The sequence below is a fragment of the Pituophis catenifer genome, unplaced genomic scaffold, assembly GCF_029215685.1.
Source record: "Pituophis catenifer annectens isolate HBS135680 unplaced genomic scaffold, rPitCat1.0.hap2 SCAF_7, whole genome shotgun sequence".
NCBI classification, from domain to species: Eukaryota; Metazoa; Chordata; class Lepidosauria; order Squamata; family Colubridae; genus Pituophis; species Pituophis catenifer.
The window spans coordinates 41,534,004-41,556,016 of NW_027256887.1; the positions used below are offsets into that span (position 1 = coordinate 41,534,004).

The 22,013-nt window shown below is 40.5% G+C and overlaps 1 protein-coding gene across 6 annotated transcripts in view; it reads left to right on the forward strand.

The window, feature by feature from the left end:
• The first annotated feature begins 575 nt into the window (after positions 1-575).
• USP15 (ubiquitin specific peptidase 15) overlaps positions 576-22,013 on the forward strand; it is a 63,810-nt gene continuing 42,372 nt past the window's right edge. For 3 of the 6 annotated variants that reach the window (XM_070948041.1, XM_070948043.1, XM_070948046.1), the window contains exons 1-6: positions 618-790; positions 5,662-5,789; positions 6,401-6,531; positions 8,800-8,926; positions 10,447-10,592; positions 11,785-11,846. In XM_070948041.1, the coding sequence (XP_070804142.1) occupies positions 702-790; positions 5,662-5,789; positions 6,401-6,531; positions 8,800-8,926; positions 10,447-10,592; positions 11,785-11,846 (683 nt within the window). In that variant the 5' untranslated portion in view covers positions 618-701. Of the gene's footprint in view, positions 791-5,661; positions 5,790-6,400; positions 6,532-8,360; positions 8,425-8,799; positions 8,927-10,446; positions 10,593-11,784; positions 11,847-19,909; positions 19,933-22,013 lie in introns of those variants that run through there. The other 3 variants (XM_070948040.1, XM_070948042.1, XM_070948045.1) reach the window with 3 other exon arrangements.

Consider the following 22,013-nt stretch of genomic DNA (forward strand, 5'->3'; position numbering starts at 1 on the left):
ACCGTCCGCAACCCAAATTTTACAATCCAACTCATTTAAAATCAGTGGTTCTTAAGATGCCTTCGATTAAGGTGAATCCGTGGAGCTCTACTTTCAACGAACCGTCAAGGCGCCAGAACCGAGCAAGCTGCTCCTTGCAAATTAAGGCTTATCGCACTATAAACAGATTAAAAGAACCTGCCAATACTCTATAACCCGCCTTGGCGGTTTGAACAGCCTGGCGTTGCAGAAATCCTGCACGCATGCAGGATAAATGCAAACATAGGAAAAAGCAAACAATCCGCACCACATTCAGCCGACGCTGTCTTGCCCGGCCCACCTTTTAAATTCTTTCCATTTCCACCTGTGCCCTGCCTTTTATTAGTCCCAACACCGCATGCGTAGTCTCATTGATTGGAGCCGTATAGTCCTCCCAGCAGCCTGGGGATGCTCTCAGGCCGAGCCGCCGCTCTTCTCGTTTCGAATTCTCACGCGCTCTCTTCGTCTCCTTCCCGCCGCCATCCATGGGTTTGCCGAAGTGGGAGGGGGTCGTGGAGGGCGTTTCCCCGGTCGCCGCGCGGCGTCACTCCCAGCATGCAGCGCGGGCCGCCCCTGCCACTGCCGCCGCTCCTGTTCCTGCAGCCACTGCCGCCGCCGCCGCCTCTCCGCCTGCTGCCGTCACTTTCGCAGCTGTTGCCGCCGCCGCTCCGGGGCTGGAAGACATGGCGGAGGGAGGCGCGGCGGACCTGGAGACCCAGCGCTCGGATATCGCGGCGCTGCTCAAGACGGCTCTCCGCAAGGGCGACACCTGGTGAGGAAAAAGGAAGGGATGGCGAACGGGGTGGGGGGATGTTTGAGGGCCCCTTTCGGTGACAGGTGCGGGCGGTGCCTGCCTGGGCGCCTTTTGGCGAGGGAGGCGGCACCCCTCCTCTGCCCTTCTTGCCCCTTGTTAGTTCACGGGAGACTCCTTCCTATCCCGGGAGCAGATTTCCGGGCACCCTTTTTTCCCCCTCCGGCGCCTATGACGGGCTTTGCCTCAGCGCCCTGGCGGCACGGCGCTAACTCCTCACCTGCGGGGAGGCAAAGGTGGCCGCTGCCGCCAAGTATTTTCTCCATTGTTTCAAATGGTGGCAACCCGTCCTAGGTGGAAGAACGCCGCGAATGAGTATTTCGGGCAAGGTTTCTCATTCCCAGAGAAGCTTCCCAAGCAGCTTCCATGGTAAGGCCTGTCTCTCTGGACGGGATCGATGGGAGGGCTGCAGGCACTTCTTGGGTTTATATCTCACCCGGTTCTTTGCACAACACTCGGCTCTTCCTCCCCTGCCACTCCCTTCAGAATTCTGCTAACTTCATGGTCATAACAGTGACTGCAGAAAGGAAGGGAGTAAAACAGCAATGGAGGGTCAGTTGAAGGTTTATAAAATTAGGAAAGATGCTGAGAAAGTGGAGAAAGAGTGATTTTTTCCTCCCCAAATTGTAGCACCTAAAATAATATCATAATCCAAAATGCTAGGAGATTTGGGGCAATCCAGAAAAGAAGCTTTAATGTATTTTTGTTTAAAGAATTCATTGCTGCAGAGTTTGATTATGTCCATTAATTTAGTCTCTAAAAGGAAATTACTGTATACTCATCTATAATGTCTAGGCTGGCTCCAAAATCAGAGAAGATGTCTTTTAAATTAAGAGCAGTTTAGGGGCTGAGAAGAAAAGGGCTGTTCAATCTCATACCCTAATTTATATTTTAGATACATAAATATCAATGTTTTATTAAAGACTTGAAATTTGGATTTTATAACATTCTGTATTAATATGCTAAACCTTAGTTAATTAATATTTCAATATTTATGGATTAAGGTACAGTTTACATTACCATAAATATTTTCCTCAGAGATGGGAGGAAAACAGTGGATTGTGCACACTGAGTCCTAATCTTCCATTCATTGGCTTCTGTACCAGGAATGGAAAAAGTGCAAACAAGAGACTCACCAATAGCTCCAAGTGCACTCTTTTCTGAAAGGCTGGGCCCATAAATGTGTACATTTTAGGTTTGCAGAGATATTAAACTTGTAAAATGAGCATATTGAGTCTTCGTGATATACATATTTTACTTCTTTCCTGAAGCCCTCTCTCAAAATGGGCTATATATACCCCTGGCCACTTTCAGAGTACAGCCCTCTATATCCACAGAGGCCTTGCTGCAATCCTTAAACCAGCAGAAGTTGTATAGTCCTGCACCATACAATTATTGATTTTGCAGTATTCAATGAGGCTAAATTGGCTTGGAATTCACTTAATGAGTATACATATTGTGGCAATAGGAAGTACACCCAGTAGAGAAATAGCAATAAGTAAAAATGCCAGTTTGCCTTCCATTGCCATTGATTTTGGGTGGTGAATCACATGCAGATGAGTAGATCCATCAGGTGCATGAATCAGCTTAAGTTTTTGAAAGTTATTTTGGTGTTACAATCTAATCATATACACTTGGAAATATGTTCTATGAATTTCACCTTTCAGTAATAGATTTTGAAATTAGAGCATTATTTTGAAATGTTAATCTGCACAATTCTAACAGTATTTAATGTCAAGTATATATTTTCACCAATGCAAACAATTGTTAAACAATTTGGCTTTCTGTTCTTACATGTTGAATTCAAAAGTGTGCTGTACACCGCTCATATATAAAATTGCTGATAGGAAAGGAAACAAGCTTAAATTGTGACCGTATACTAAGACTGTCAATCACAATTTAGTCCAACTTTTATAAATTTGAGTTTTGGGCAGAGATAACTGCACAGATTCTATCTGAGGAAGAAGAATACAGCATTCTTTCTTTCATGGAGAAAAAATGAATAGCTGAATAGTTATATGTATTTCTATTAGTTACATTTTTTCCAAAAGTTTAGAATGGCATACATCAGTATTCGGTTTTATTTCCTGATAACCATACAAGATTTTAGCGTAGGAGATTATTACTACAGTACCCTGCAACATTTTTGGTGTGGTTCACTTTATACTCCATATGCATATGTACTTTGAAATATACTTTAAACAATTTTATCTTATTTCCAGAAGTATGCAATATATTGTATCCCCTACTTACTGAAATCATCCCCACGGTTAAGGTAGTTCATAATTATAACTACATTTACTTGGTATTAAAGACTCAAAGATTCACAAATTTTAGTTAGGTTTTTCTATATACAGATTGTTTCTATGTCAAAGTTTGGATCTTTCCGGAGGAAATTTTTTTAAAACTTCAGCTATTGTGCTTTTCATTTATATGATGAGATTTGGAAACTGATGTTTTGGAGCTGAACCTTAATTGCCAATATTTAGAATTACCATAATATTAGCAATCATGATCATTAGGATAATAATAAGAGAAATAATATGATCTTGCCTTACTAGTTTTCAATATTTTTTCTCATTCCAGCTATGATATTATAATTTTATAAAGTTAAATTCAATTATTGCTTCACATGCTAACATGTTTGGAATGTAATTTTCTTTCATTATAAATAAAAAGCGGGTTGCTTATAATATCTCTTAGACAATTTACTGTATAGTGTACTGTAATACACTTCAATTTGTATCTTAAATGTATCTTCTAAATGCTTTATTTCTTAAAACTGTTTAATCATAACCCTAATCCTTAATTTAAAGGAAATTTATTTCATTAATCTAAATTCCAGTCTTAAATTATAGCAGAATGCCTATTAAGCTTGAATTAAAATAGCAAAGGTTTAAAAGCAGAATAAATCCACCTCAGTATTTCTAAATAATCTGGTATTGAAGTGATGATACTGTAGCTAATTGGAGAGCCAGGAATAATCATGGCAGGCTTTGGGAAAAAATATTTGGAAAATTGGAATGTGTTGTGCTTCAGATTCAGAGTCAAAAGATCAATGGGAATGGCTGTGCACAACATATCTGTTGGTACTTCCTTTAAAAAGTTGCATTTTTTTCTAGGCTCCCACAGAGAAATATTTGTTTGTGTTAAGAGTGATTGACAGTGTGCCATTCCACTTTCCAGAAGATCTCATTGCATCCTCTTGGTGCTCCTTAAAGTGCATGTTTTCCAGTGATCCACAGCTACAATGTAAAAGAAAAAAAGCAGTTTCTTTAAGGAGTCACTGGCAAGAGTTATATGCCACAACTCATGCCACAACTCCAGGCACTCATGCCACAACTCCAACTCGTTGTCCTAGCATGTCTTACTGGGCTTCTTCTTTCCTTTTCTGCTTGACTTGAAATTTTTGTTTGAATGCCAAAGAACTCCAATAAACAGACATTTCAAATCTCCCCATATCCATGGCATAGCATAATTCATAAAGGAAAAGTAAATGTGAATATCAATAGCTGATCCATATCCTCACAAACACTTTGATAAATAGGTTTAAGAACAGAGTGATATGTTCCATATGGGAACCCAGTATAAATGACAGAAGAGGAATAAGTAGTTAGCTTCTGAAAACCAGAAAAGGATAGAACCATTTCATCAGATTCCCAATTGTATTAAAGTAACCAATATAATGCAAGCAAAAAAATCGTATAACTTTGGCATGGCAAATGGTAATAGTGAGGATAACCTGTTTAGTTTGATTTCAAATATATCCAGAGAACCTAGATTTGCACAGTAGATAAACATTTGAGCAACTTGGCTAGGAAATACAAACATCTGGATTTGTTTAGCTGCTACCTGTGGCAGGAATTTAGTAGAAGTGAAGCAATAGCTTCTATTGCTTAGATCGGGAGGCTCTCCTCACAGTCACTCATGCCCTTGTCACCTCACGGTTAGATTATTGCAATGCGCTCTACATGGGGCTACCCTTGAAAAGTGTTCGTAGACTACAGTTGGTCCAGAACGCAGCCGCACGAGCTGTCAGTGCACCTAGGTACACCCACATTACACCAATTCTCCACAAGCTGCACTGGCTCCCTATTGGTCTCCTGTCACAATTCAAGGTGTTGGTTATTACCTTTAAAGCCCTACATGGCTCAGGGCCAGGTTATCTTCGAGACCGCCTTCTGCCGCATAGCTCCCAGCGACCGGTAACATCCCACAGAGTTGGTCTCCTCCGGGTCCCGTCAGCTAAACAATGCCGGCTGGCGGGCCCACGGGGGAGGCTCTTCTCTGTGGCTGCCCCAGCTCTCTGGAACCAGTTACCTCCTGAGGTCCAGACCATCCCCACCCTATTGGCCTTCCGAAAAGCGGTGAAGACCTGGCTTTTCCGCAGGCCTGAGGCCGTTGATCTCGCTCTTGTGATCTGGCGAGATCCGGCCATGAATGGCGTGAATGAGTTTTTAATGTTTTTAATTTTTAAATGTTTTTTTAATTATTTTTTTAAATGTATTGTGAGCTGCCCTGAGTCTTTGGAGAGGGGCGGCATATAAATTTAATTAATTAAATTAAATTAAATTAATTAAATTAAATCAGTATTTTCTTTTAAATTTCTACAGAATGTGGATTTGCTTAAGATCCTGCTTGGATATAAAAATGTATGTCTAAATAGATTTCTATAAATATAGCACCAGAATTATTTATTAAAAATGTGCAAAGTTTTGATAGTAGAATCAGATATCCTGATACATAGTGACATCTATGTTTGGGAAATTATGCGAGCAATCATGCAGGTCTGTGAAATTGTTTCATAATATATATACCATGTTCTTTTGAAGGTATTTAGTGGATAGTCGTTGGTTCAAGCAGTGGAAAAAATATGTTGGATTTGACAGCTGGGACAAGTATCAAATGGGAGATCAGAATGTTTATCCTGGTCCTATTGATAATTCTGGACTTCTCAAAGGTAATTTACTTGTGTTTCCTATTTTAAAAAATTCTGGGGTGTCTCAGTATATTAATAAGATAATTTATTGTTGCGGTTTTTTTAGTGACTCCACAGCCTGTGTCCTAATTCATGGGATTCAAATATTTGATGAAAACCTACAAGAAGAGAATATTTAATTGCAATTATCTAATATTTCTAGAATTTTCAAAATTTTCCAGAATTTTCACAAAGCAACTTTCTGCTGCCAAAGAGGGAAAAATACAAATTATTTTGTATTGAAAAAGCACAATAAACTTTAAACTTTCTGAAATTTGTTTAAAATAGAAGATGAAAGTATCTTAAAAGTAAATTAAAAGTTTAAAATAGATTAAAAAGTACAGTAGTGATTAAATTGAGATATCAGTAATAGTTATCCTTTGTGTACCAAATATTGTGGATTAGTAGAATAGTATATTTCTAAGAATCTCTTACAAAAAATATTTTGTGGGACAGTGTAATTCAGAAATTGGCTTACTTCCATCATAGACTAAGTTATATTCATTTTTTTAAAGATTCTCAATTGTAATCTCAGTGTTTTAGCACATGTTCCGTATTGGCTATAAGTAAACATTAATACTTTTTCCTCATAGATGGGGATTGTCAATCTCTTAAAGAGCATCTTATTGATGAGCTGGACTACATTCTTTTACCAACTGAAGGATGGAACAAACTAGTTAGCTGGTATACTCTTCTGGAAAGTCAAGAACCTATTGCACGCAAGGTACCTCCTATAGTAAAACACTGAAATGTTAAAAATAGTATTTGGAAATTCTTTTGTTTATAACAACTCCCCACCCTCCTAAAAAAACAAAAATGTTTTTTTTCCCCAAGCCACATTGAACTTTATGTGAGTTAGTTCTGGTACTAACATTTAGATTTGTTCACTGTTCACAAAACTCTTGTTTGTTAGTATCAGAACAAAGAACTATGCAGCAAGTATTTCTTATGTTAAAGTATCAGTTATCTCAAATCCTAGCCTCATTGTCATTTGTTTCTCCTTGACTAATCCTAAAACATTTCTATTACCTATTCTTTGACAGTCTTCTACAGATAAAGTCTAAATTTGTTCTTTCCTTGGTACAGCAAAGCAAGTTCTAATCTAAATGTATAGGTAATGCGTGCTAATTTCATTTAATTTGCACTTTATTGTTTATATTTCTTGCCTGGTCCTTTAAGTCTGCACTTAACTTTTGCATGCCAGACTCTGGAGCATCCTGTGTTATTAACATTTGATTTTTGCTTGATATATAAGATATACAAGATATAAAGATGAAGTAGCTATAGCTAATGCATTTTATTAAGATAATTATTTGACTGACTTAGTTGTAACATCTTCCACTTTTGTATATCTCTTCAATCTTCTTCCTTGTAGATATGTATGCCCCCCCCCCGGAAATATTTCTTGAGGTAGCTTCTCTTTGCCAATATCCATACAAATTCACTGCAAGAAGATTGTTAACTTAATCCTAAACAATCCATAGTTGTTTAATAAATATATGTTTTGAAGAAAAGTAATGTATATGCTTAAAATATCAATATTTCTTTATACTGAACATTTAAATGCTAAAATTAATGTTACAAAGTGTACTTATTTAGCTATGAAAATACCGGTCCTCTTAAGTTATTATTTTTGTCTGTTTGTGAGTATTTCTTTTATTGAAATAAATAACGTGAGTTCATATGCATATTTAAGTTCTTGATTGAAATTTAATAATAAAACTTTAATATAAACTGTGGAAGTTTAATTCAGTGCTAAAATATAAAAATTATTTGATGGTAATTGAAATAATTTAGCTTATTGAGGACAATAATCATTTAATCCTAATATCTTTAATAAAGTGTGATAAAATAAATTATGTTTTATAATATATAATACATAGATTATGTTTTGTAATGTATTCTATAATGCTAAGTTTTTAAACTGCATAACTGAGAATGTTATAGGTTATTGTATTTCTGCTAAAGTTAAAGATTTCTGCAGGCCATTTAAGTATTTGTGTATGTGTGATACATGATTGTGGTGGCTTCAGAGAATTCATAGATATTTTTCACCAAAGCATAATGTCACAATTTACAGTGGCTGATTTAATATGTTTTGTAATGTAAATTACTTTTTTCTATAACTTCTTACGGCAACTTGTTGGAAATGGAGTATAAACCTCTAAATGTCTAAATATTCTAATTTTTTTCTTAACGAAAAAGACAATAAAAATCATTAGGAAAATGATATTTGATGCTACAGATTTAATGCTTCTTTGAAACTCTGGCATGCACATGGGTCTATAACTTTAGCAATAATAAGAATTTTTTATAAAAATACAACCTTATTAGGAGACCAGTAACCATACATATAAATATTTGGTGTTCAAGCTTTATATATTAAATTCAGCTTTCTTTCAAAATCTAAGGACATTTGTCTATTAATACCCTTCCCCCCCTAGTGAGAATTCATTGATTCTGTTGCTATAGCATATGATTTCTAGCAGTTATTTGGTACTTCCTTTTTTGCCTTATTTGATGAATCACATACCAAGCTGATGGCTATTTTCAGGACAGTCTACATGGCTGATTTATGCAGTAACAGCATAGAAGATCAGATGGAAATATATAAGAGGTGATTGTGAACATTCTGCTTACCTCAGTTTCCAAGTTTTGTTGGCTATTAGTAATTTATGTTGAAGAATAAAGTTAAGATTGTTTTCCTAAATAAAAATGAAATTAATATATCCAATTTCAAAAATATTGCTGGTATCTAGTGCCAATAAGCTATTTATGTTGCTAGTGTGTTTAGTATTTTTTTTAAAAAAAGTAGGTTGTTTCATTATAAATCTATCTTTAAAGTGGAAATTAAATTTTGATCTAATCTTCACAACCTTACATGGCTTATAAAGCATCTTAGTACAAAATAAAGATTAAACATCTGAAAATTGTGTATTATATATTTAGGAATGTATATATTCCATTCAGTTTTGATCTGCTTATTTTCCAGGTAGTTGAACAGGGTATGTTTGTCAAGCACTGCAAGGTGGAAGTTTATTTGACAGAATTGAAATTATGTGAAAATGGAAATATAAACAATGTAGTGACACGAAGGTTTAGTAAAGCCGATACAATAGGTATGACCACTGAAATTTCTTATAACTATGTAGCTGAATTACTTTTAAAAATAAGTTCTTTGTCATGCATTGCTTCCATAAAATAAATGTTATGGTATATCACTGTATTAACTATTGAATTTGATATATTAAAATTATCCCAAACTATCCCATTTTAATTTTAGAAAGTATACGCAGACACTAATTTTTCCAAAATATATTATTCTTATTTGACCATAAGTGGAAAAACTTTCTCTAATATAAATGAAAGCATCTTAGCTCATAAAAATTAAATTTTTCATCTGAAATGCACAACATAATTTCTTTCAGACATTGGCTGAATTTCTATATAACACTAAACCAAACTTTAGCAGTTCATGCCCTAGCTTTTTAAATTCTAAATGAAGTCTGGAGCGCAAATAATTTATTTCACTAAAACAAATAACTGAACTTATTACTTAAAAATAATGGTGTAAAAAGGTATGGTCAACAATCAAAATCATTTGCAAGCTTCTTTTAAAGTGTCTTAAGTTCAAATTCCTTTTTGCTTGTAATGACAATATTGAATTAGCAAATTTACTCTAATTTCATAAGAGTATACTTGAGACACAGGCACTGGCAGTCACAGAGACATGTTTACATTCTTTATCACATTTTTATTCTGCCTCATTTCCATTGGACTCCCTATGGTTTCACAGTAATACAGTATTCAAAATAACCTACATTCTAACAGAAAATTTAAAAAACAAGCATCTGCAAATGCCTCCAGAAAAGCCCAAATGTCTCCAGAAAAGCTTGTTTCCTGAGGTAACTAAAGTCAAGGCTAATCTGACTTCCTGTGGAGACCATTTGAGAGGATCAGCATTGCTACAACAGAGTAGCACTTTTAGGTCTTGGCCCCTCTCACAACCCAGAAATGGGTAACCTTCAGTTATTTTTCCTGACAAGATCAAATAGGTTGGATTAAATCAAGCAGATGAACATGGTTCTAAAAGTATATCTAAGCCACATAGGTAAACATTAACAGTTTACATTGCACCAGAAGCTTATAGGAAGCCAATATAGAAGACAGTTGTAATGTGTTCCAATTGACAAATGCTAGATAATAAATGGTCTCTAAAGGTAGCTCTACATAAAGTGCTTTGCAGTAATGTGTGTGAGCAGTAGACAGGAATCCCTATGGCAAAGTACTCATATCTTGAAAAACTTCTATCTGTTTTTCAAGCAGCTGGTAGTGCTTCCCCATTAAGAGTCACCACTGGAACCACTTGAATCCTTCAATGAACAAACACCAATTATGTCTTGCTAAGATTCAATTTTAACTTTATATTCTCTCATTCAGAATTTTGCAGCCTTTAGACATTGGCAAGTGTCTATCTTGGGTTTTGCCTTTGATTGCAAATATTTTTACTGGTAACTTTGATATAAGCTTTTATATTATATATATTTTATTGTGTATTTCTTTGCTATATTATTGTATGCCACCTAGAATCAAAGTACTTTAAAATAAATTAAATACCAATGTTTTTCTATACATGTAGATACAATTGAAAAAGAGATAAGGAAAACCTTTAGTATTCCAGATGAAAAGGAAACAAGATTGTGGAACAAATACATGAGTAATACATTTGAACCTTTGAATAAACCAGACAGTACCATACAGGATGCTGGCTTATACCAGGGACAGGTATGATATATATTTCTGGCACTACATTTGAAAATATAAATACTATTCACTTTGATTATGTTGATTGATAGTATGCTGCCATCTAGACTTTCCGGTTTCTTGTTCTCTAGGTCAGGCACAGTGCAGTGTATACTAACTGACTCTATTGGTCAACATGTGACTGAGAGAGATCGGACGTTGCTTACCTGAACGTCCCTTCTCGACGCGCAGCTGGAGAATCCAAAGCTTCGGGTTGTTCAGTAGTTGATACGGACGTTGCTTACCTGAACGTCCCTTCTCGACGCGCAGCTGGAGAATCCAAGCTTTGGATTCTCCAAGCTGCGCGTTGGAGAAAGATACTTTGCAACTAAAGCCCACAATTATGACCTTTGCAGCTTCTCCAACGCGCAGCTTGGAGAATCCAAAGCTTCGGGTTGTTCAGTAGTTGATACGGACATTGCTTACCTGAACGTCCCTTCTCGACGCGCAGCTGGAGAATCCAAGCTTTGGATTCTCCAGCTGCGCGTCGAGAAGGGACGTTCAGGTAAGCAACGTCCGTTTTCATCACCATTGTAACTTTGAACAGTAACTATCTGAGTTTCTAAGTGAAGTCTACCTGTAGTACCAAAAATGATACTTTACCAACATTCTAGAATGATTTAAATAAAGGTTTTGATCTGAATTTAATGGGTAAGGTAAAAATATTAAGATTCATAATATTGGCATAATTAAAAAATCTATCATTTGTACATGCTTCAGCGTACAGGTGAGTAGTAGTCCTAAACTCACAACAGTTCATTTAGCGAATATTCAAAGTTACAACAGCATTGAAAAAAGTGACATGACTTTTTCACACTTATGACCATACAGCATCGCCATGGCCACGTGATCAATATTCAGATGCTTGGCAATATTTATGACAGTTGCAGTGCCCAACTGATCACTTGATCACCTTTTGCGACCTTCTGACAAGCAAAGTCAGTGGGGAAGCCAGATTCATTTAACAACCATGATACTAACTTAACTGCAATGCTTCACTTAAAAACTGTGACAAGAACGGTTGTAAAATGGGGCAAAGCTCACTTAAATGTTTCACTTAGCAACAAAAATTTTGGGCCCAATTGTCATAAGTCAAGACTACCTGTGAATATAAATTATGCTCCATTATTCTAAACTGAATGAAGTTCATGTTTGTCCCTTTTGTTGCATATAGGTATTAGTGATAGAACAAAAAAATGAAGATGGAACATGGCCTAGAGGTCCTTCAGCTCCAAAGTAAGTGATTTAAAGAAAGTAATGCCTTACACTTAATGGAGTATGCGCCTTTATCCCAAGCCTTCTTTATTTTGGAAGCAACATTTTTGTAATTCAGAAAGATAGTGTGTGATGAAATTATTTGGCTTAAAACTGTTCAGAGTGAAAAATGAGTATTCTTCAGGATAGAAATTTAGCTGTGATTATAACTTCTAAGAAATTTGGATTAAATTTTGAAATAGTATTGTATTTTCAAGTATGTCATCACTATTTATGTTATTAGTTATATCTGTTGCATTATGATTATTGGCTGTCTTTTGACCTATATTGTGACACTAGGACTGAATAATTTGTTACCTCCCATTAGCCAAAGCAATAAATTTGACTCTCCATATTATCTGTCCTGAACTTGCTTACAGTAGAAAATTACAGACATAACTCAACTAGATTAGTTGTGTTATTGCAAATAAAAATGTAGCCATATGCACAAAGATTTGCAAAATGTAAAATAAAAACCTATGTAAATGTCTGTTTTCCAGAGTTTATATATATATTCCTACATTTTTAGGCCAATCAAAATTTGGTTTTTCTCTTCATAGTTGAAATAGGAAGATTCAGTTTTGACATGATTATATAAACTCTTTCCTGATTGTCTGATTGTGTTTTTCCTCTCTCTCTTTTACACCAGAGAATCAGGAAGCAACCACAGAGTCTTTTCATAATACTATCACCTTTTTCAGGGCTCAAAGGTGCTGCTTTATTTTTGTAAGATCTACTATATATTTCCCTGAAGACCATTCCCATAGCTCTTTACAGATGTGTCCATCTGTCTGTTTTCTGGTTGTGGGTGGCTAAAAGATATTGTGCCTCTACTTCTAATTTCATTTCTTTATCAAATGGAGCTCACAAGATTTCAAACATCTCTGCTGCTCCATTCTTCTAATTCACTATAATAAGAAGGGAGGCATTATTTATCTTTTCTTCAGCTAAGCTGGTAAGATCTCCCTTTCTAGCCTTTCTTTTTCTCCTTCCTCTTGACCCTGGGCAAGAAAGGGAAGGGAGGTATTTCAGTTGCATCAGTCACCCACTGATACTCATCTTTGAGTAACACTCTTATGTCTTTTGTTACTTCTACAATTGTTTTCATTCCTTTTTTCAATATATCCTCTCCCCTTTTCCACAGCCTGCTTGCATGGCTATCCAGGCAGATTAAGCTTGTAAAGGTTTTGTAAAGCTTTGATCAGGGGAGGTGTGGATCAGGAGTGAAAGGGAGAACTCTGAAATGGGAGGAAGAGAGCAAAATATTTTGTAGTAGATGTAAGTAGCTGTAGATGGCCTGAAATGTTTACATCTAAGTGAAGGCATAAATGAATTTAGTCATAGATAAAAGATCAGGTTGATTTTTATTTTTTTTTTGCTGGTAGTTTACACAGCAGTGTATTGCTTTAAGATGGCATTTTTTCCTCTCTGTTTCATCATCATCAGTCTCTGAATTATGAGTATAGGATTGATGAAGCTTAACATCCTATATATGAAATAGAAAACTAGCTATGAATTATGGGCCTCTAATAAAAATCAGCAGATTGTGCAAATTGTAGTTCTAGACAACTTGAATAGATAAGTTGTTTCATGGTTGTAGAGGAGGCCACAGAAGAGACTGAAATGGGCTCCCTTAAAGAAGATATCCTTTATCACCAGAATGGCATCAGGCCATATTGATAATCTTAGGCATTTATTATAAAGTCTAATGAAACTGTGTCTCCTGGCTTATGAAGGAAAAGAATGAGGTGTAACAGTCTATATAGTTTGTTTATTAGAAGTTTAACATGATGACAAGTGTAAGAAAAAAATATATGCCTTGACACCATCTCTGCACTACATGGCAAAGTCATGGCAAGGGAATAGATCATTCTATATACTCTAAAAGATTCAGCCATTAGGCCAGTTTTTAGCAAGTATAAGATGTGTGGACTTCAACTCAGAATTCCAGTTGAAGTCCACATATCTTAAAAGTTCTCAAGATTGAGAAACACTGCATTAGGTTGCCAAGTAAAACATTTTCTCCTCAGGAAAAATGGGACACATACCTGGAAGTAGTGGGGCAATCCTCTCTTTTTCCAATAAAAGAGTGTTAAGCAGGCAAAATTCTATCTTAGAGTAGTTATGTAAGCCCGCACATGTATCCTGCCTTGTAGAATGGATTTTATCAATAAGGAAAGCATCTGCTATTTTAATTCCAATCAGACCGAGTCTACTAGATGCACAAGCTCCGCCTCTTCCTGCTTGTCTCCAGTTTTTCGACTCAGTCTGCCTTGGACAGCTGTGTCTATAGTGTTCTCCAGTCCTTTCTGCAATTTATATGATTATTTGACATCGGAACGAACTACAACAACGATTTTGGTCTTGCCCTTTAACTGCCGGCCGCCTTTGCCTTCAGCAGCGGCCGCTTTTTCTCCGCATTAGCCGCAATCGGGCGGCTTCGTTGGCGCGCACACGGGTTCGCCCTGCCGCGTCTCCCGGCTTTCCCGCCTTACCGGCGGACGTTTCAGACTCAGCCCTTCGGATTGTGGATCGGGCTGATTCCGGGCCATCCCGCTTGACTCCGGCGGTGATAGCTGCGCTCACAAGCACTCGCTTAGCAGCCCTGACTGGCGCTTCAACTCCTGGGCCGTTTCCAATCGCAAGTATTTTCCGGCGGCCATTTTCTTCCCTCGGCCTCATTCTCGCCACTCTCAAAATGGCGGACGCCCAAAATTCGCGCCATTCCTCCCAAGCTCATCACAGGGGGAAACGGGCCCACGGGGAGGACCCTGAAGAGGGTACCTCTAAAGGCAGGCCCCCCAAAACAAAGAAAGGGTCTGCCCCTTCAGCTCCTCCTCCTCCTCCAGCCAGCAAACCTTCCAGGGAGGAGGAGAGAAGACACAAGGCCATGGAGAAGGCCTTTCTGAAGGCTCAGGCAACATCTAATTCAGGCCCAGTTTCGCAGCCTCCAGGGCCTATGCTCCCATTAGCCTCTAACACTGGGGGAGCTACACCTCAGCCTACCCCGGCCTTGTCCCCGGATAGGTCTGTCCAGGAGGGGTTTTCTCCTAATGCTGAAGTTGAATCAGTGTTCCCTGTGGCTCATGAGGTCTCTCCTCCTCCTACGGATCAACCAGCCAACCCTACCCCTTCCACTCCTCAGCCTGATCCAGGCTTTCAGACTTTCACCAATATTCCTCCTGCCTTAGCCGGATTAATATCTGAGGCCATTCGCCAGGCATTGCTCAGGGCCTACAACAGAAGACCCCTTCTGAGGTTTCCGCCCACGCTGATAATAATCTTTCCTATAGAGACCTTTCTCAACAGGAAGTGGAGGAGGCAGTATCAGAATCTGGAGAAATCATTGATTCTCCTAGCCATGATTCCCTCGGAGGGAGAACTTATTGTAGACCATGATCTCTCTGACGATGAGGGGCTAGAACCTGACCAACCCGCCTTTATCGGCCTCTTCTGGCCTCATATGTTTCACTCCTTGCTCTTCAAGGCTCAAAATATCACCCGTCTAGGGTCTTCCTCCTCTTTAACGGATGCTTCATCAGCTTCAGCAGACCCCACCTCAGCCCTTTTTCAAGAACCTTCAGTCCCTAAGAAAGTGGTACCTGCCCCAAAATTATTTTCTGATGTCGTTCTTCGCCAATGGTCTTCCCCAAGTTCGGGTCCACTACCTAACAACTTGGACAAAAAATTTTATAATATGGCCCCTGAGTTTTCGCACCTCCTCCAGGTCCCCTCCGTTGATTCTCCTGTACTGGCTCTCTCTTCTCCATCTCCTATCGCAGGTCCTCCAGAGGAGTGTTTGCGCCCTGAGGAAAAGAAAGCAGAACGTACCTTAATCAAAGGACATCAGGCTTCTGCCTGGTCTGTGCAAGCATCGTCTGCAGCCTCCTTTTTTAATAGGGCAACCATCCTCTGGTTACGGCAACTACAAGCCCGCTTGCCTCCGTCGGATCACCGCTCCCATCAAGATCTCAACAAGATCATGGCTGCAGTAGAGTTCTCAGCGGATGCCACCCTGAATGCGGCTCGTTTCTCTGCAAAGGCGATTAGTACCTCCATCACCTCGTCGCCTCTTGTGGCTCCGCAACTGGCAAGCTGATATTAGAAGTAAGTGGCGTCTGGCTTCCTCCCCCTTTGCTGGGGACAAACTGTTTGGTGCTCAACTTGACCCTCTGTTGGTGGAAACAAAGGATCATCGAAAAATCTTGCCTGCCCTCAACCGCCGTCCTGATTACAGGCCTCCATCTTCCTTTCGCCCTACTTCCTACCAGAACACGGACTCCTACTTACCTCAGCGCTCACAGAGATCCTTCTCTTCCAGAGGTCCAGCTCCATCAGATCAGCAGGTCAGGTCCAATTCCCGGGTGGGGTTCAGGCGGCCCTTTCGAGGAGGTAGGGGCCGTCCCTTCAGGAAGTCCTGCTAAGTCTAATCCTCCTCAAGCTATAGGCGGACGTTTATCCCTTTTTGTTTCCCAATGGGACTCCTCTGTTTCGGACTCCTGGGTCAGGTCCACCATTCGTTTTGGTCTCTCTCTCTCTCGAGTTCCACTCCATTCCTCCGAAGCTTTTCCTCCCTTGCCCCCCCTCCTGGGACCCTGTCAAGAACGCTAGGATGGAATCCGCCATCCAGCACCTCCTGGATATTAGCGCTATCCAGCTCGTCCCCCCCCCTCTCAGAGGGGCAGGGCTTCTATTCCCGCCTTTTTCTGGTTCCCAAGGCTTCGGGGGGGTGGAGAGCGATCCTCGATTTAAAATCCTTAAACCGGCACATCGTGTATCACCGGTTTAAGATGCACTCCCTGCAATCTATCCTTCTGGGTATCCGCCAGGGGGACTATATGACATCTATTGATTTAACTGAAGCTTACCTCCACGTTCCAATTCGGCCTGGGCACCGCAAATTCCTCCGCTTTTGTTACAATGGGCGCCATTTTCAGTATAGTGCACTCCCTTTTGGTTTATCCTCGGCTCCCAGAGTATTTTCCAAGATAATGGCGGCCCTTATGGCCCATATCTGTTCCACCCCAATTAGAGCCATGTTCTACTTGGATGATATTCTCATCCTGTCACGGTCCTTGGACCGGGCCCTGAGGGACTTGAACCACACTCTCCACACATTGCAACAGCACGGATTTTCTATAAATTGGGCCAAGAGCCATTTAGTCCCTACAACACGGATCCTGCACCTGGGAGCCCTTATTGATACCTCTACGGTTGAAGTATTTTTATCCCGGGACCGAATAGAGAATCTCTCTTCTCTAGCCCGCCGCCTTTGGCGCGCTCGGTCTGCATCCCTCTCTGATCTTTCCACCTTACTCGGCAAAATGGTATCAGCTTACGGGATAGTCCCTTGGTCTCGGCTTCATAGCAGAGATCTTCAATGGCTCCTACTACCATTTCAAAAATCGGCTTCTTCCACATCCTCCAGGAGGATTCGGCTTCCCGCAGTGGTACTCGAGTCTCTTCGATGGTGGTCGTCCCCAGCTGTGTCTCGGGGGACCAAGTTCCTGGAGCCGCAGCGGGCAGTCATCACAACAGATGCGAGCCTCCAAGGTTGGGGAGCCCACCTTGACTCCAGCTCAGCTCAGGGCCGCTGTATCAGGTTTCGGGGCTATCTTAAATAAACTTTATTCTCAAGCGCAAAGTCTCTAATGAATCACTTTTATTTTAAGAATAGCAGAATCCGACATTCCTGATTCAAGTTGCAGCCAAACTGGCCCCTCCTTCCAACCCCCTCCTCTTCCGCTCTCCAACCCCAATGTCCCATTGGCCATCATGCAGATCCATCTCTACATCCCGGCACGTTCTTTTCACAGGAATGTGGCCCCCACCCTCATCACCCAGGAAACACTATCTGTAACATTCAAAAAACTAGGTAAAAGTTCATCTCAGCAATAAATCAAGCTTCTGCTCTATGCTTCATCTTGTTCATGTCAGCGCTGGAAGAGAGCCTAATTTGGAACGCTGACACGCTGGTCGCTACAGGAACAATCTCTCAGCATCAATGTCCTCGAGTTGCGGGCGGTCTATCTAGCCCTCCTCCATTTTGAGCCCCTCATCACCGGTCGAGCTGTTGTGGTCTTAACGGACAACATCTCGACCAAGGCTCACATCAACCGCATGGGGGGAACGCACTCCAAAGTTCTCATGGAGGAAATGTGGCGTCTCGGTCTCTGGGCTGAGTCCCACCTACTCTTCCTTCGGGCCGACTACATAGCGGGGAAGGACAACGTTTGAGCCGATGCCCTCAGTCGAGCTCCTCTGGACCCCACGGAATGGAGCCTGCCTCCCGAGCTCTTCCAATTGCTGGCGGAGCGCTTCGATCTCCCACAGGTGGACTTATTCGCCTCCAGCGACAATCACCAACTACCTCGCTTCTTCTCCAGGTTCCAGACACCAGGAGCGGAGGCGGTGGACGCATTCCGCAGTCCCTGGCCTCAGGGGATCCTCCTTTATGCCTTCCCTCCTCTTCCCCTCATTGCCAGGTTTATACGCAAACTCCTACTGGAAAGAGCAGAGCTTCTCCTCCTGGCACCCTATTGGCCTCGCAGGCCTTGGTTTGCGGATTTGGTGGAGCTGTCTGTAGCTCCTCCTTGGAGGATTCCAGACAATCTAATCTCTCTGCAACAGGGCAGCCTCCTCCATCCCGATCCGCAGTTCTTCCACTTGACCGCGTGGAGGTTGAGCGGCTCCGTCTGACAGCTTCCCAGGTTCCACCTGCAGTCATCCCCATCATCATGGCAGCTTGTCTCCCTTCCACAGTCCGTATTTATGATTCAACTTGGAAAGCTTTCCTCCACTGGTGCTCCAGGAACCACCTGGATCCTTCATCAGCTTCAGTGGTCCACCTCTTGGGGTTTCTTCAACATGGCTTCGCCTCCGGCCTCGCCCCCAATACCTTGCGACGTCAGGTCGCTGCCTTGTCATCAGTCCTTCAATTCGGATCCGCTTTTCCAATCTCCAAGGATCCCCTTATCCGGAGTTTTTTGAAGGGTGCCACCAATTTACGCCCTCTGGTTGTTCACAGGTTCCCCACGTGGGACCTCAACAAAGTTCTCACTGCTCCTCCTTTTGAACCCCTCCATGACATCAACTTGAAATTCCTGTCCTTCAAAGTTTCCTTTTTGGTCGCAATTACCTCTGCTCGTTGCATATCTGAACTCGCCTCCCTTTCAGTTCGATCTGACCTCTGCATTTTCCACAAAGACAGAGTTGTGCTTCGTTTGGACCCTGCCTTCATACCTAAAATCAATTCCACCTTCCATAGGTCACAAGAGCTTGTGCTCCCAAATTTTTGTCCTTTTCCTCAACATCACCTGGAACACCGCTGGCACACCCTCGATGTCCGCAGGGCCCTTAAAATCTCTCTCTCTCGTACCTTACCCTTCCGGAGGTCAGAGGCACTCTTCATTTCCTTCCAACCGTCTTCCATGGGATCAAAAGTCTCTTCCACCACGGTTGGTCGATGGCTTCGCGCCACTATTTCTACAGCCTATGACTCTCATTCTTTACCGACTCCTCTTCGAATCACAGCACACTCTACCAGAAGCGCTGCCACGTCTGCGGCTTGGGCTACTCAAGCTCCGTGGGAAGAAATCTGCAAAGCTGCCACTTGGTCCTCGGTGACTCCGTTCATCCGGCATTACTGCCTGTACACCTTCGCTTCTGCGGTTGCCGCCTTCGGGAGACGAGTCTTACAACGGGTCCGACCAGATCCCTCCCTATAGGACATGAAGCTTTGGTATGTCCCATGTCTGACTGCCATGACAGCCAGGCAGGAGAATGGGCGTTGTACTTACCTGATACGCCCCTTCTCTGTACGCTGTCACGGCAGTCAGCCCCACCCTGGTCTATATCCGGGACAGGATATGGGGGAGGGGGTTCTTCTCACTTCTCCTCTGTTCTCTCTATAGACACGTCAGTCTGCTGGAGTCCTTCGCCTCAAAACTGGAGACAAGCAGGAAGAGGCGGAGCTTGTGCATTCAGTAGACTCGGTCCGATTGGCCAGCTCCCTGTCTATTACCCATGTCTGACTGCCGTGACAGCGTACAGAGAAGGGGCGTATCAGGTAAGTACAACGCCCATTCTCACCGGCTCAAGGTTGACTCGGCCTTCCACCCTTCCTTCCGAGGTCGGTAAAATGAGAACCCAGATTGTTGGGGGCAATATGCTGACTCTGTAAACTGCTTAGAGAGAACTGTAAAGCATTATGAAGTGGTATATAAGTCTTTGCTTATAAGCAATAAGTGCTATTGCTATTGCTTCTCCAAATAGCTAATTATTGCTGTTTTATAGTTATCCCTGAGAATCACCATTTTGTTGGTAATTAAACAAATGAACGTGGCTTTCATTCCTAAATGGTTGTGCCTGCAAAAATTGGTTTTAATGTGATAGATATAGAATCAATGCTGTTGCTTTGCTATTGAACATGCACTCTGGGGTTGCAATAGAGGGCACAAGTAACCCCTGAAGTACATTTTCAGAGAGAGAAACTAAATCAGTTGAAGAAATTATTTATGCTTACCAAAGGGTGTAGGATCTGACATGTTGATGCTGAAAGCATTTTGTGTTATCCCAGGGCTTCTGTGAAAATTACCAGCAAATTATTGCTGGTAATGTGATAGAAGGGTAAATTGTTTAAAATAATTATACTAACCCTTTAAATTAAATTAAATTGCTATTAAACTGACATATGAATTAATTTAAATTTAATTTTATATTGTACCATTTACGTTCTGAAGTTCAGCACTGACAGCATCTCAGAAAAACTGATAATTGCTTTCTATTTTTTGATATCATGGTACCCCCAGATCAACTTTATCTGCTGTAGTTTGAAGGAGCTTTGGGATTATCAGATAATTCCAACATCAAAGCAAACAGCTTCAGCTCTAAGATTGTTCTCAATTTTTCTTTTGGTATTACAATTCATTGGGAAACTTTAAACATCTTACCAAAGTACTGCGTATTATATTAGTCATTCACACATTCAGATTTGGCTCCATTTCTAAAATAGTGTTCATCTATAAATTACTGTTATTTAATTGTTATGTATGTATGTATGTGTATGTATATATGTATTATCTGTAAAAAACTAAAACATAAAGCATATAGATTTTGCATGACTAATTGCATGGAATGTGTAATAAAAATATATTAATGGTCCAAGACCAAACATAGTAAACACGAGCATATGACACAAGAACTATAATAAGAAATTTTAAAATAGTGAGAAAATCCTAAAGCAGTTAGTAGTTAACAGCATAAGGGAGGAACCAGATAGTTTCCAACAGACTCCAGCTACTGATAAGAATGTGGCAATCTACTTAGAAGTTTCTGAAAAGTGATCATCCAAGAAAAGGACAGTACCCTTTTGGTCACAATGAACATTAGAGTTATTAACAAATGGAAGTGTTGAACTTGATTGCCTTTGAATATACAGTGAACATTTTAGTAGCAAATATGAGACAGGCTGCAAGGATCATAAGTGTGGAAAACAGTCATAAAGTCACTTTCTTCAGTGCCGCCGTAACTTTGAACAGTCATTAAACAAATTGTTTTAAGTCAAGGACTGTATTATGCAGGTGATCGTTGTCAGAATGGGAGAAACAAGGCAAAACAATTGACCAGTGGAACGGTTTGCCACCAGAAGTTGTGGCTGCTCCATCACTGGAGGTTTTCAAGAAGAGACTGGACAACCATTTATGTGAAATGGTTTAGGTCCCTTCCAGCTCTATTCTGATTGATAGATTCTACCTACCAGTCTGAATAGAAATTAGTTTGGCTTTTCATATGGGAGGCTTATATATCTATGTTAAAAGTAGCAGCCAATTCAGGTCAAAGTAGATACTGTGTGGAACATAGAGCATCTAGGAACAAACCAGGAGGAAGGAGCAATTGTGCTATAAAAGGGATGAGCTAGTAGTCACTTCAGGACCGAAAATGACATGACAGTGTAGTCAGCTGAAATATTGCTTCTTATATTTGTTCACGTTGATAAATTTATAAAGTGTGAGACCACGCCTGGACCACCGTATTTTCAGAAGAATATTGACAGCTTAAAGCAGGAACAGAGGAGAATAAAAAGATGATACTCTAATAGTGATTATCAAAGTCTATCAGTATCAAAGATACTTATACTTTTAATAGAAA